Source organism: Asterias rubens, chromosome 11, assembly GCF_902459465.1.
Source record: "Asterias rubens chromosome 11, eAstRub1.3, whole genome shotgun sequence".
Lineage (NCBI taxonomy): Eukaryota > Metazoa > Echinodermata > Asteroidea > Forcipulatida > Asteriidae > Asterias > Asterias rubens.
This window is the reverse complement of record NC_047072.1, coordinates 6,609,572-6,622,981: the sequence shown is the minus strand read 5'-3', so window position 1 is coordinate 6,622,981 and position 13,410 is coordinate 6,609,572. Positions and strand designations below refer to the sequence as shown.

The 13,410-nt window shown below is 40.5% G+C and overlaps 1 protein-coding gene across 1 annotated transcript in view; it reads right to left on the bottom strand.

The window, feature by feature from the left end:
• Nucleotides 1-735: 735 nt before the first annotated feature.
• Nucleotides 736-13,410, bottom strand: part of LOC117296581 (E3 ubiquitin-protein ligase E3D-like) — a 57,361-nt gene continuing 44,686 nt past the window's right edge. Inside the window, exon 10 of the mRNA XM_033779600.1 lies at nucleotides 736-884. Coding sequence (XP_033635491.1) covers nucleotides 840-884 — 45 coding nt within the window. The 3' untranslated portion in view covers nucleotides 736-839. The remainder of the gene's footprint in view (nucleotides 885-13,410) is intronic.

Here is a 13,410-nt window from a genome sequence, read left to right as displayed (position 1 = left end):
GATTAGTTTCTAATTTTGTTTTGCTTTGGACAATCATGAACAGCTTTCGAATGTACAGGTAGGAAAGGACAACGACAAAAGTAGTAACTTTTTCTCATTCTTGATTCCTTTAATATCAAGTTATTTGTAGACCCTATAGTGTGGAGTTGCCAAGATGGATTTAATAATTAATAGTAACAGTTACACTGCATTTATAAAGGCGCACCAAATCTGGTGTAAAACCACTCAAAGGCGCCGGTCAAGATGGACAAGAGGATTTATCAAGCGTTAGGGAAAGCAATTGCGAACAGATGTGTCTTTTGTTGCTGCTGAAAGATGGAGATGTTATGTATTTCCCTGAGGTTTTCAGGGAGTGAATTCCAGAGCCTTGGGGCTGTAATGGAAAACCCACTGTCCCCGTAGCTGGCGAGACGAGACAGGAAAAAATAAGCACGTTGCTGGTGAATCTTAGACCAGGTCTTGTAGTACGGGGATTTATACTAATTATTGAACATGTGAGTATGTTCATTTCGATTTTACCCATTATACACCGATGTGTGTTAGAACTGTATAACCAGTATTTTCCCCGAGTTCTTTGCGGTTGGAATTTGTTTTTCATAGAACTCGAGAAAGTGCTGAGTATACAGTACTCACACTGCACATCGGTGTTTAAGGCTGAAATCAAAATGGATATTCTTTATCCCCGATGCAAATTTAACATCTAACGTGAGTACCCCTTCAAAATCTTACCTTAACAGCCAGTCGACCTGAAAAATTCCCAACAGCAATGAGACCTCTCTTCGAACAGGTAAAAGAAGTCTCAATTTCCTTGATGAGTCTAAGTAGAATTCAATTTAGCCTCAATTCTCATGCCGTTCCAAGTAAAAATGTTCATCAGATCGCTGCTGAAGGAAAGAGAAGAAGTAAAAAATGGTTCAAGTGCACAGTCTGCAGTTCTCTCTGAGGGTGTTCCAATCTTTATGGTGTTTGTAGTTGACTGATGACATCCACGCAACACATTAAGACCCGCCTGACGTGACTTTACCTCTTGCCACCCCCATAGTCCTCAAAGGCGATATTTGGTTATTATGCAGATCTGTGTTACATACGGTATGGTTGGCTTTCAGTTGGCAGTTAGTTTCACTGCTGTTTTAGCAGGGTTGTTTTACATTATAACGCAACACGTTGTCCAGGTGGCATCGTTATGTACAGCATATTTAGTGTCAATTCAATGCGATGTCGTTTAGCATGAAACACGCAGTGCGTTTGTATTATTTCCTGTTGAAATATCCTTCTCGCCCTGCCGGTAATGATGAAAAACCCATAGTGTCTGGCGAAAGGAAATATTAATTATTACTAGTGCAGAAACAATAGCACTCGTGCAACGGTAATTGTTGTCGCGCGTGAGTGAGAGTGCTGTTCGCCAGCGACCTCCAAGTCCAAACGGCGATTTAACACGCTTCGGTTACCACGTGCCTCATATAATACTCTCTGAATATAGTGCCGACCCGTTTAGAGATAAAAACTGCACGGTCGTTTCAAAACGATGATGCGACAGTATAAAGCCTGTGTAGTTTAATGATCGTATAGATCCCATACGATGTTGCATGTGATTCGTTAAAAAAAAAAGTTCACCAGTGGTCGAGGTTACGGGAGCGAGGTAAATGTGCGGATGCGCGGCTCGTTCACCCAGTAAACAGCACTTAAACAAGAGAAGTACCTGTTTTACGCACTTGCTCGATCGGTGAGGTGCGAGGCTTGCCTTTCTGCTCCCCGCTAAAGTTAATTCCGTAGACACGGGAAAGCAAAGTGTGTGAGGGGCTCGCGTTGATAGCACGTGCCACTGATTACGCGTTGATTGCTTTGCTAGTGGATAAGTGGTTGGATTTCATCTGGGATTCAGATTTTTGTGTATTAAGAGTTTTGCAGTGTGGGGTTGCGGGGAGCAGGGAAGGTTGTAGAGTGAGCAGTAGGGGCCAGGTATCAGACGATGCAGTAGTCTCCATCCCGTTAAAATGCGTGCGTTCTTAGCGTTAATTATTGTTATTTTGGCCTGCAGATAATAGACCAGCCATTTCTTATCATACCAGCCTCAATTCCGAGATATGAATCATAAACACGAGGAAATTATGTTGTAATTTCGGTTCCCAGTAGTAAAATGTAAAATGTAAAATGTATTTATTTCTAGTGTAAAAATCATATTCTCATTCAAATCCTGACAAAGACTCAAAAGTGTTATTTTAATACTACATAACGACAATTCAAATTGCGCAGTTTAACTTGTCCTTTCTGCAGTGATATAAAGGTCTCGAAATCAAATTCTCGGAAAATTACTTCTTTTTCGAAAACTATGTCACTTCAGAGGAACTGTTTCTCACAATGTTTTGTACTATCAACCTCTCCCCATACTCGTTACCAAGTAAGGTTTTATGTTGATAATTATTTCGAGTAATAACCAATAGTGTCCACTGCCTTTAAGACCCAGTCACGCTACTATACGTAAACTTGCTTTCAATATGAAACCGAGTATAAATTTTGCTAACTGTTTAAAATATCCTTTACATACGAGCATCGAGGCACACAGGTTTGGCAATTTTGACGCCACTACATGTTATAGAACACGTCCATATAATGGACGGCTCGATCAACTATTAAAACCCTCTCAAAACGCACACCAAAAAGAACCTCTTAGTTTCTAATTTCACAATGACCTTAGCTCTGACGTCACAAACAGTCACTCTCTGCCTCATATTCTCCAGTTTTAAGAGTGCAAACTGCATCTCAAGTGCACTCGCGTCGCCTACAATGCGCACTGCACAGTTAACACACAGGAATTATAACTCACAAAATGGCGCAACCGAGAGTTATCGTGTGGTGACGTCACTAGGTCAATACGCAACGCTACAGTTAATGAGTACATATAAAGGCATCTTCTGAACTTGGTTTGTATGCATACATGATAGTTCGGCCTTCTGTCACTATGGCGGCCCTTTCGAAAACACGTTTCGGCATCCAGCTGCAGCTGATAGGCACCGTCCGCTTCTAGCCCCGTATAGAAAGTGTACGTTTTCAAAAATACTAAGCGCAACACAAGCCAGAGCCGTAGCCAGCAAGAAGTGCCTTTTTTTTTAAAAGACCCTTTGTATTGTCTGTAGCTTGATCTTGTGAATTTCAATCAAGTTCTAATTAGGTTCTCCACAATTGAGAAAAACCCCTTTTGAAAACCGCAATTTCCTCTTGTTTTCCCCCTCCTTGTTATTTTGTTAACTCGCTTGACCAGAATCCCAAATAATTTGCGGTCAAGTGACTCACCTGCGGCAACATGATTATCTTTTGATTACTTAAAAAATAGATGTAGGTCAATCAATACACTGACCATATTTTTGTGTTTTTGATTACATGTTTTATGCCATTTTTGACCAATAATATGAGAGCAAACTCTGATACACAAACATGGTTGTGTGGTATACCATGAAACTTCAGCTCAATTCTGTGAGAAACAAAGCAAGTAAACATCGTGCTCAACATAAAGGGGACATAGCAGAACGAGCAACGTCTTTGAAAACTAGACTTCAACACAAGACTTGTAATTCAGAAAAATGTATAGGTCAAACTATTAAAACAGAGAGAAATAATATGAATGCAAAGGGAAATATGTGCAAGGCAGAAAGAAATGTAATGGGAAGGCAAAGGGAAATACAGGAAGGCAGAGGTTATATAAAAGCAGAGAGAAATAATATGAAGGCAAAGGGAAATTATGTGCAAGGCAGAAAGAAATGTAATGGGAAGGCAAAGGGAAATACAGGAAGGCAGAGGTTATTATATAAAAAAAGAGACAGATAATATGAAGGCAGAGGGAAGTCTATAAAGATGGAGAGAAATCTAATGGGACGGAAAACGGAAATCCAGGAAGACAGAGAGGCATTTATGAAGGCAAGGGAAATAATATGAAGTCGTAGGGAGGTTTCATGAAGACAGCTTAGAATCAAATTTTGTAAAGACAGAATGGAGTTTGTGAAGGCAGAGGGATAGGATGCAGAGGGAACAACCTATGGTAGGGCAAATGACAATCTATGAAGGCGGGAAATAATACGAAGGCAGAAGGAAATATAATAGGGGAGGGAAATGTTATAATGGAAGAAGAAAATATATGTAGGCAGACGACAATAATATACGAAAGCCAAATGAAATAATATGAAAGCAGCGTGAAATATACGAGGGCAGATTGAAACAGTATGATGGCATAAGAAAAGCAATTCTGACCGGGAGAGAATTATGTCAGACCATAGACCAACTGGTTAACAAGGAAACCATAAGATACCGTATAATGTATAGTCAAGTAATCCACGTACGTAGGTGTGTTAAATGTCAGAACATAAGTGAGGACCATCCCACGTTAACCAGATCAGAACAGTGTATCCAAACAATCAATCATCAACATCCAACATCCATTATCCATCATTCTTGATCAGATCACCCTAGATCTATCTTCAGATCGTCCAGTCTTATACACGGCTGTGCCGAGCAAGCCCTTTAGATGCGGGACTAATTGCTTCATCCATGCTTTCAGAGGGTGCACCTATATTTAGAGCCGAACTTCGTTAATGTTGTTGTTGTTGTTGTCGGAGCTGCGGGCTCTATACTCGGGAAGTGGGGCTAGACTTGACTCAAGTCCCGATCCTATACGAGAGTTCTTTTAGTTTCAGTCCCATCGTCTAACATCAGAAAACTCCCCGAACCTGTGCCGCAATAGCTTCATTTCTGACGGCGTATATGCTTAGGGACCTCTCGCACGAAAACGGGACTTGAATCAAGTCTAGCGTTGGGCCGGCGTTGGGCCGGCCCTGGGCCGGACTACTACTACCTTGGCGTACGGTCAACAGGCAAGACGATGATGTACGAGTAGCGTGCGGGGGAGAAACATGCATTGATGAAACGTAAACAGCCATCAAACATGGCCTTTAACGTTGTGCAAATCAAAAATTAAGCAAGACGCAGGCCCTCTCCTTAAAGCGCAACAGAACAATCAAGGGTTAGTTCTCATTCTGAAGTCTCAACAAAATTGTTTTTAGCCATTTGTTTTTGTTTCCGTTGAAAACCAAGTAACTTAAGTTCAACCATAGTCCTTGTCAGTATGAACCCAATTGTCTCAATGACTAAACTGACGCTATCCGAGTTTAAGTAACATTTTACCGCTTTCCGGATCAGCCTGACCTAGTGATAGGTCAGGTCCGCTGTAACAATCCGGGTCAACTTTGACCCGGAAGTGCATGTACATTTTGTACTGCAGCAGCATGATATACGATATAACATCTGCATGATCATGCACTGTATTACATACATTGCATATCTCCTAAATGTAGATCTCCAGCAAATAATTAACTCCAAAACAGCAAACATTGCTCAAAGGTTTACATTGATGATTAATTTTGATTACGAAATTTACGGTAAATGTAATTGATGTTGGATCATTATAACTTAACCGAATCATTAAAACAATCAACCGCGTCTAAATTCGGTATTTAAACAACACCTCCCCCTCCCAAGAATAAATGTTGACTTAATTGATCGATGGTAACCGTGGTTTTTTTTTTTCTCTGAAAATGATATTTGCAAGTTGCCCCAGATGACATCCCAATTACGTTGTCATTATTGGCACTAGACTTATCAACGTGTTTGAAAGCTAACATGTCCAAGGTTTGAGCAAGCAATGATGGTACCACACTAATTAACGACAAACGCATCCGGCGTATTCGGGAGCTATACGATGAACAAAAGTCAATTCGAGGTTTGCTTGCATTTTTTCGGTCAGTCTATAAAATAAAATAGAATATAAAAAAATAATAACTGAGGCAATACGACTGTGGACTGCTGGTAGTTAAAATACGCACGTTAAAAATATATGTCAATAAAAATAGTTAATTTTACTTTTAAAGGGAAGGTACACTATTGGTAATTGTCAAAGACCAGTTTTCTCACTTGGTGTATCCCAACATAAGCATTAAGTAACAAGCCTGTGAATTGAGCTCAGTTGGTCATCGAAGTTGCGAGAAAATGATGAAAGAAAAAAACACCCTTGTTGGACGAGTTTGTGTGCTTTCAGATAGGAATAAAAGACTTGTGACTAGAAGTCTTTTATTATTTGAGTGAGAGATTACTTCTTTCTCGAATACTACGTTACTTCAGATGGATCCGTTTCTCACAATGTTTAATACTATCAACAGCTCTCCAATGCTCGTTACCAAGTCAGTTTTTAAGTTAATATTTGTTTTGAGTAATTACCAAACGTGTACTTTCCCTTTAACGCGATACCAAAATCAACTTTTGGTATAAATGGGATAAACAGAAGAGAACAGCTAAACACAAAATAATTATCCGGGAAAGCTGAACTTGTGAATTGTTATTCCTCTAGAGGTTTGGATTCTTGGATGGGGAGGGGGTGAGGCACTGGGGTTCCACTACAAACGGTGGGAAAGAGGTTGTCACGCTGATCCCAGTACTTCACACCAACCAAATTGAAGACATTGGACACTATTGGTAGTTACTCAAAATATCGATGATCATAAAAACTATATACTTGGTAACGAGTAACGTGGAGATTTTGATAGTATGTATAAAACATAATTTGCACATACAAAAAAACACATAAAAGGCAACTTAAAGCGCACAAACTTGTGCAACAAGGGTGTGTTTTTTTCTTTGATTATATTATTGCAACTTCGATGACCAACTGAGACAAATTTCACAAATAATGTAATGTTATGTAAAGTATTGGAAACCACCAAGTGATGATACTGGTCTTTGACCATTACCAAAGGTGTCCAGGGGTCGATTTCACAAAGAGTTAGGACTAGTACTAACTTAAGACTAGTCCTATGGAGATTCTAAAAACGTATTGCTAGTCTTCAGTTAGGACGAGTAACTCGTCCATAGGCACGGTTGGCTTGTGCGTTAAGCGCTCGCCTCTCACCAAGGTGACCGCGGTTCGATTCCCGGCCAGGGCCATATGTGAGTTGAGTGTTGGTTCTCTGCTGTGCTACGAGGGTTTTCCAGACTACCCGGGTTTTCCTTCCCTCGGGAAAAATCAACACTTTCGATCTTTGGCTGTGCTCCGTGGTCATAATGGGTTGATGTGGCTGGCAGCCAAAGGCGCCCTTGCATGCCTGCTTCTCGAACACGTTGTAGCCGCGTCCTTCGCAATTCAGCTCTTAGCTGCGAGTAAGGATGATTAGCCCCCCACTCTTCTGTATCCCATATTCAGAAAATAAACATTACAGATGAGGAGGTTGCATGACTGCTCTTGGACGATTGAGAATTTAACACAGCTTTTGCAATTTAGCATTCGAGTTCGAAAATTTATAATTTACCTTGTATACAAAATACATGTAAGCTGTTACAGGTACACAATACCATCGTATAGCATACGGTGCGAAACAGCAGTAAAACTGGTAATAATAATTAAATATTTGTCCCAGTTTCTGGCACGAAAAAGTCGGAGGTCACAAGTCTATATAATGCTCTACTCTATTCAGATTTATATTTTAGACTTGCATAACTTTTGTACCCAATTGTTTCACATGTATAACCTACAACATGTTTTGAATCGTGTGGGTGTTTGAATCCTACAAACCACGTGAGTAGGTGTCAGTTTGATAAAGCACGTTTATCATTCAAACATGATTAAAAAGGGGGTACACTCTAAACACAGTTGTGACAGTGGCAAAGTACGGGCGAAGGGTTTTTCCTATGATAAATGGCCATGAAATTTGTTGTTTAATAAAAACAAAACAAATGGTGCGTACACTGTATTTGTAGAATGAGTCAGCAAGGACAGTCAGAAGGCACTGCCACACTTTAATACGGGAGCCTTGGCGGTATTTGATCTCTTGTTTCCCTCGGGACTAGGCAGTTTAATTAAGCTTCATTGGTTCACACATGGGTCTTTAAAGACTGACGGGCTTCTTGTACAGTTCCATATCCTGTTATGCTTCCGAGAACATGAGGCAAATGTAATGTCAGTTTATATCCCTACAATAATAGAATTCGTATCCACAAGACAAGTTTGTATCCATAAAATAAAATGAGAAAATACTGCTTGACAAATTTCTTTTCTATGTAAACATTGAGTGGGGCACCATTCACAAAAATGTAAACTCAATGAAATTTTGGCTCATGCTTATTTTAAAGTCACTGGACACCTTTGGTAATTGTCAAAGACCACTCTCACTTGGTGTATCCCAACAATATGCATAAAAAAACACACCTGTGAAAATGTCGACTCAATTATTTGTCATCGAAGTTTTTGCAAGAGGTCTTTTAATAGTTGAGTGAGAAATAACCTCTTTCTCAAGAACTACGTTACTTCAGATTGAGCCGTTTCTCTCAATGTATTATCCTACTCCATTGATCGTTACGTATGCTAAACAACGAGTATTTACCAATAGTGTCCTTATAGCAATACCTTTCTGTGCTAAGCAAGTTTGTGAGCTTACAGGCTTTGTGAAATTACCGTAACCACTGCTAAAAGCCGTAAATACTCGGACACGAGCCACAAAATGTCTATAGAAGAAACAACATGGCCGCGAAGTGAGAAAACGGTTCCGTTCAACATTCATTACACAATTACATGCATAGGCTGCACATTCTGCATGGACTGCTGATGGTTCAACGAGTGCATAAACTTGATCCCCGTTAGTAATACTAATAATGTAAAGTGCCCTGAGCTTCATGTCTTAAAGTGGAAAGGAACTGTCGCTCAGCTCAGAGCTCAGCCGACGAAGATGCTTCCTATACAAGTTTAATATTGCATTGAGGAAAGGCTCTCTGTGTTTCATAATTCCATAATAAGGTTTGGACTGGCATTGATGAAATTACTAGGAAGTGGAACGACCCTACGAGTATGTATTGTTTACAAGAGGATACCTACATCAATATGTAAGGTTAAATTGCATAACTTCTGAATGGAGTTGCTATTCATGGGTTATGTTGAATCATAATCCGATAGCAGGTTTAGAATGACTAAATAATGGTTAGATCTTACCAGGGTCCCATTTCATAGAGCTGCTATTAAAAGCAGACAATATTGATTAACCATTTTCTGACTGAATTGAGCAGGATACCAGTCACAAATTAAACATGTGACCTTATATTTTGGCTGGTAACCCTGTCCCGGTAATCATAATTTTGTTGTGCTTAGCACCTTTTTGTGCGTAAGCAGATTATGAAATTTGGTCCTGATAATGGACCCTTCCCATGAAATATGCTAATCGCACCTTTTTGTGCGTAAGCAGATTGTGAAATTTGGTCCTGATAATGGACCCTTCCCATGAAATATGCTAATCACATTCACGCATGCGTACAGACCCTTTGGTTCCTAACCAAAACGTTAGTGCGCACTCGCTATGTGCAGTTTAGGGTCTATTAGGCCGTGTCCGAAACGGCGACTTCGGCTACAGCTACGTCTAGATCAGCGCGTCTACCAGTGTTGAAGAATAGGCAGACGCGCGCGATCTAGCCGTAGCTGTAGCCGAAGTCGCCGTTTCGGACACGGCCTAAGGGTCTATTAAAGTAACTCAAAAATTGATTTAAAAACCGCAGCATTGATGAAATGACTCCAAATATTTTATCTAAAACAGGGGCAGATAATCATGAAGAGCTAAGCTTGATTTGAACAGTGTATCAACCTTAATTGCTAGGCACAGTGTGGTGTGACAACACAAATTAATAGAAATAACATTACTATAGGTTCTTTATAAGGCGCTTTATCACACCCCTAGTACGTGAGGGACGTATCAAAAAGCTCAGTTGTTCTGGAAGGTATGTGGGCTACGTTTTGAAGTTTGAGGCATAAACCTATTTCCTTATATAGCACCATGTAATGGTTTACATGGTGCTATTGCTCAATATACAGCCAATCAAACCAGGAACACCGGGTCGAACCCCTTCTCTTTTCGTGAAGTGCACTGGGTTATTTTATGCATTACAAAACACACGGGACCGACGGCTTTACGTCCTGTCCGAAGGACAGAAACATCACTATAAAAGGGGTGACACTGACAATTTATCCTAGTGCTTCGTGAAATCGAGCAGCAATGCCTGTTGCGAAGCATGTGGGCTACGAAGCTGACCATTTTGGGGTCAGATTGACCAGTAATCTTTGTCAATCAGTTCTTATATGGATATTGCCAATTTCTGTAAATTGAAATTAACATAGTTTCGTGTAATATTAAGGAGAGGCCAAATCATTTGATTAGGCCAATGCCAAGAAAACAATCCAGAGCATCAAGTCTCTGTGTCCCGACACATAAACCAAACCAAGTATACAAATGCAAGTACTAATTAAATACAGTTTAGAAGTGCTTCTCAGCTAAAACATTATGTTTGTTTGTACAGTTCCCTCAACCATGGAAAACATTGTCTTTGTTTATAGTTTCAACTCACGCACGAAGTACATTCAAACATTGTTTAAAGGCATTTTGGTAATTACTCAAAATAATTGTTATCATTTTCTCTCGCAACGTTGATGACCAATTCAGTCCAAACTTTCACAGGTTTGTTAGTTTACTAATGCTGAGATACACCAAGTGATACTCTTGGTATTTGACAATTACCAAAGGTGTTCAGTGCCTTTAAACACCTGATCCAGGGTAGTTTTAAACTGAAGTACTACGATGCAATGTGTGTACAGTGACTAGACTAAAGCTATTACCTTCAGCTTGTCGCCATGCAAACATTTCTCAAACCACTCAATTCCGGCATGTGCAACCGTGAATACTAACGTCTGATGTGAACATTCGTTGAATAAATTACCTTTTTCACTTTCTGGATGTTCGAATAGAAAATGTGCTGACGGTCGACTCCCCCCGATGTCCTGTTAAAAATGACGGCTTAAGCGTGAATGCGAATGCCTGGGGCCGTGTTATATCACCATGACACCGGGTGCGACTCCCCTCACAGGCGAGACAAACACGGAGCTGAAAGTCCAACTGCGTCCCGTCGATCTAACAGCAGCAAACCGAGCGCACGCTAAATTTTCCAATCTCCGGAAGTATTATACCCCCTTAATGAATTGACTATACTACGAGAGAACGATAGAGCGCGTCATCGTCATTAACTGGTACCGGCCGCCCTCTCTATTTGTAAGGCAAGACTTTGGCATCGATTTGAGGTTTCCGGGAGTCGTTGCATTCGTGCTATAGTGACTGTTTCAGAAGCTGCTATATTTCCTTCGCATGATAAAGCACACGGTCACTGAGCGGAGATCCTTATATACTTCTGACATTTTAAACAGAGATGTGCATTGTGCTGATGGGGGAGGATGCGAGACAACACTTGCGACGCATCATTGATGGATGGTTCCCTAAGCATACACGTTCTACATAGCAGTGTCTGATGACGCGTAAACGGCAAAGTACTATTTGAAATGCGCTTGCATCGAGAGTCATTTATGACCTGATTCCCCGCTAGTGAGCAGCTGCGTAATCACTATTACATCAAAAGGAACCAGGCTATTTTGTTATCCCCCCCCCCCACCCCCCGCTCCTTCCCCTTTTTGAAAAGCACATATTTATTTGTAAACGAACATTGCAGAGAAGATGACTGTATACTGACTGCTCAACGTCAGCTTTTCTTAAGGGGAAAGTCGTGTTTTCGATGTTTGCATAATTTCATGGAAACATAGTTACAAAAGTATACAAGGCAGTCTCAGACACCTCGTAAAATTTGTATGTAAATGAGGGGGGTCAAGTAGGAGGAAAATTGTGTTTTATTAATGTCAACGTCACTTTTTTAGGATGAACATAAGTATAAAAGATGACTATAAAGTGAATTTAGAATTATGCAAGTCTATGTAATATGTTGTTGATTGTTTTGTTTTGGTTGTGTTAAAACTTGCTTGTTTTTAATTAAGAATCATCTCAGAACAGGTACCATTGTTAAGTACGTTGAAGTGACCAATCGTTTAGTCATTTGCTTCCCAATGGTTATACTGATGATGAAACACGTGCTTTGTATAATGAAAGGGATGCGCCTTTTGATTGTTTCTCGTAATAATGACTCGCGTCACTTCAAAGGAATGCGGCACCTATTGTTTTATCAGATTTGTAATATAGGATGCATGACGCCTCATCATTGCACAGTATTATCTGACGCTTTGTTATGATTGATTGGGGGAGACAGGCCTTCCGAGTATTGGCAATGAATTTCAAATCAACTCGCAATGACTCGTCAACCCCCCCCCCCTCCCCCTCCCTTCAATTACAGACATTGGACTTCGTTTCGAACCGGTAATTACAAACGCTTATATATATAATAAGAGAAGATAATTGCTTTTTTTTCACGATTTTACAGTCTGGAGAACTATTACGTATACAATGTTCGTGGCTGCGCTACAGAAAAATACACTATTAAAGTAAACGTTTATCATGCGAACAGCCTAAGGCAATGGAGATCATGGCTTCTGTTGACCTTGCCCTTGGTGCCCCTTCCGGATTTTGCATTGTGCCCTTTGCAAAATACAGATAACTAGCCATGCCCTCTCCAAGATGAATTCCGAGCCTGGAACAGCATACGATTTATGCGTGCAACATTTATGGAATTTTTAAATCCATCATGCAGAAAAATGCGCAATGACTATTGGTATCGCCAATTTGCGAATACAACTCTCCCGTGTTGCTTTACTCTGCGCACAAAACGCTCACAATACACTTTTAGAATGACTTTTTGGGAGTCAAATTGCGCAGACAGTGGGGGAGTCAAACTGCGCAGACAGTTCTGTCTGCGCAATTTAACTTCCCCAAAAATCAGTTGCCGCACGTGACGTCAGTGGATTCGCTTGATTGATTTGGGTAAAGGCAAACTGGTGAGGTTTGGGAAGAGGATGATTTGCGTCATATTATTGCTCCATATCAGTTCACCATTTCAAAGATCAATACTGTTGTAATGCTTTGAGCTTAGACCGTCCAAAATGGTGTATACGGCTGCGGCTGTTGTTAAGGACGTCCTATACTTAAACGCACGATGACGCAGATATCTAGCTGTAGCCATAGCTGTAGCCGCTAATTAGGACCCGGCCTTACTTTAGTTTTGAAACTGATTGTCGAGCTTCACTTTGGTTTATGTACTCACTAACCAGCCACCCACCCTCTTTCAAAAATTACAAAATAGGCCTTCACCATCTGTCCACTACTAAGCGATACCGACGAGTACAACCAAGTTACTAATAAATTGTTCACATGCCGACTGTAAAATTCCAGAAAATGAACAACTGGGCAGCAAAAACATCACCAATTTAGAATGTTATTCGACGAAATAGGAATCCACAAAATGGACACTCGAAAAGTCAGACGTCACGAAATTACTCTGGCTTTATATCAACATCACATCAAGTGGTCATCCACACCATCCATATCGTATACCAAACGATACCTGTGG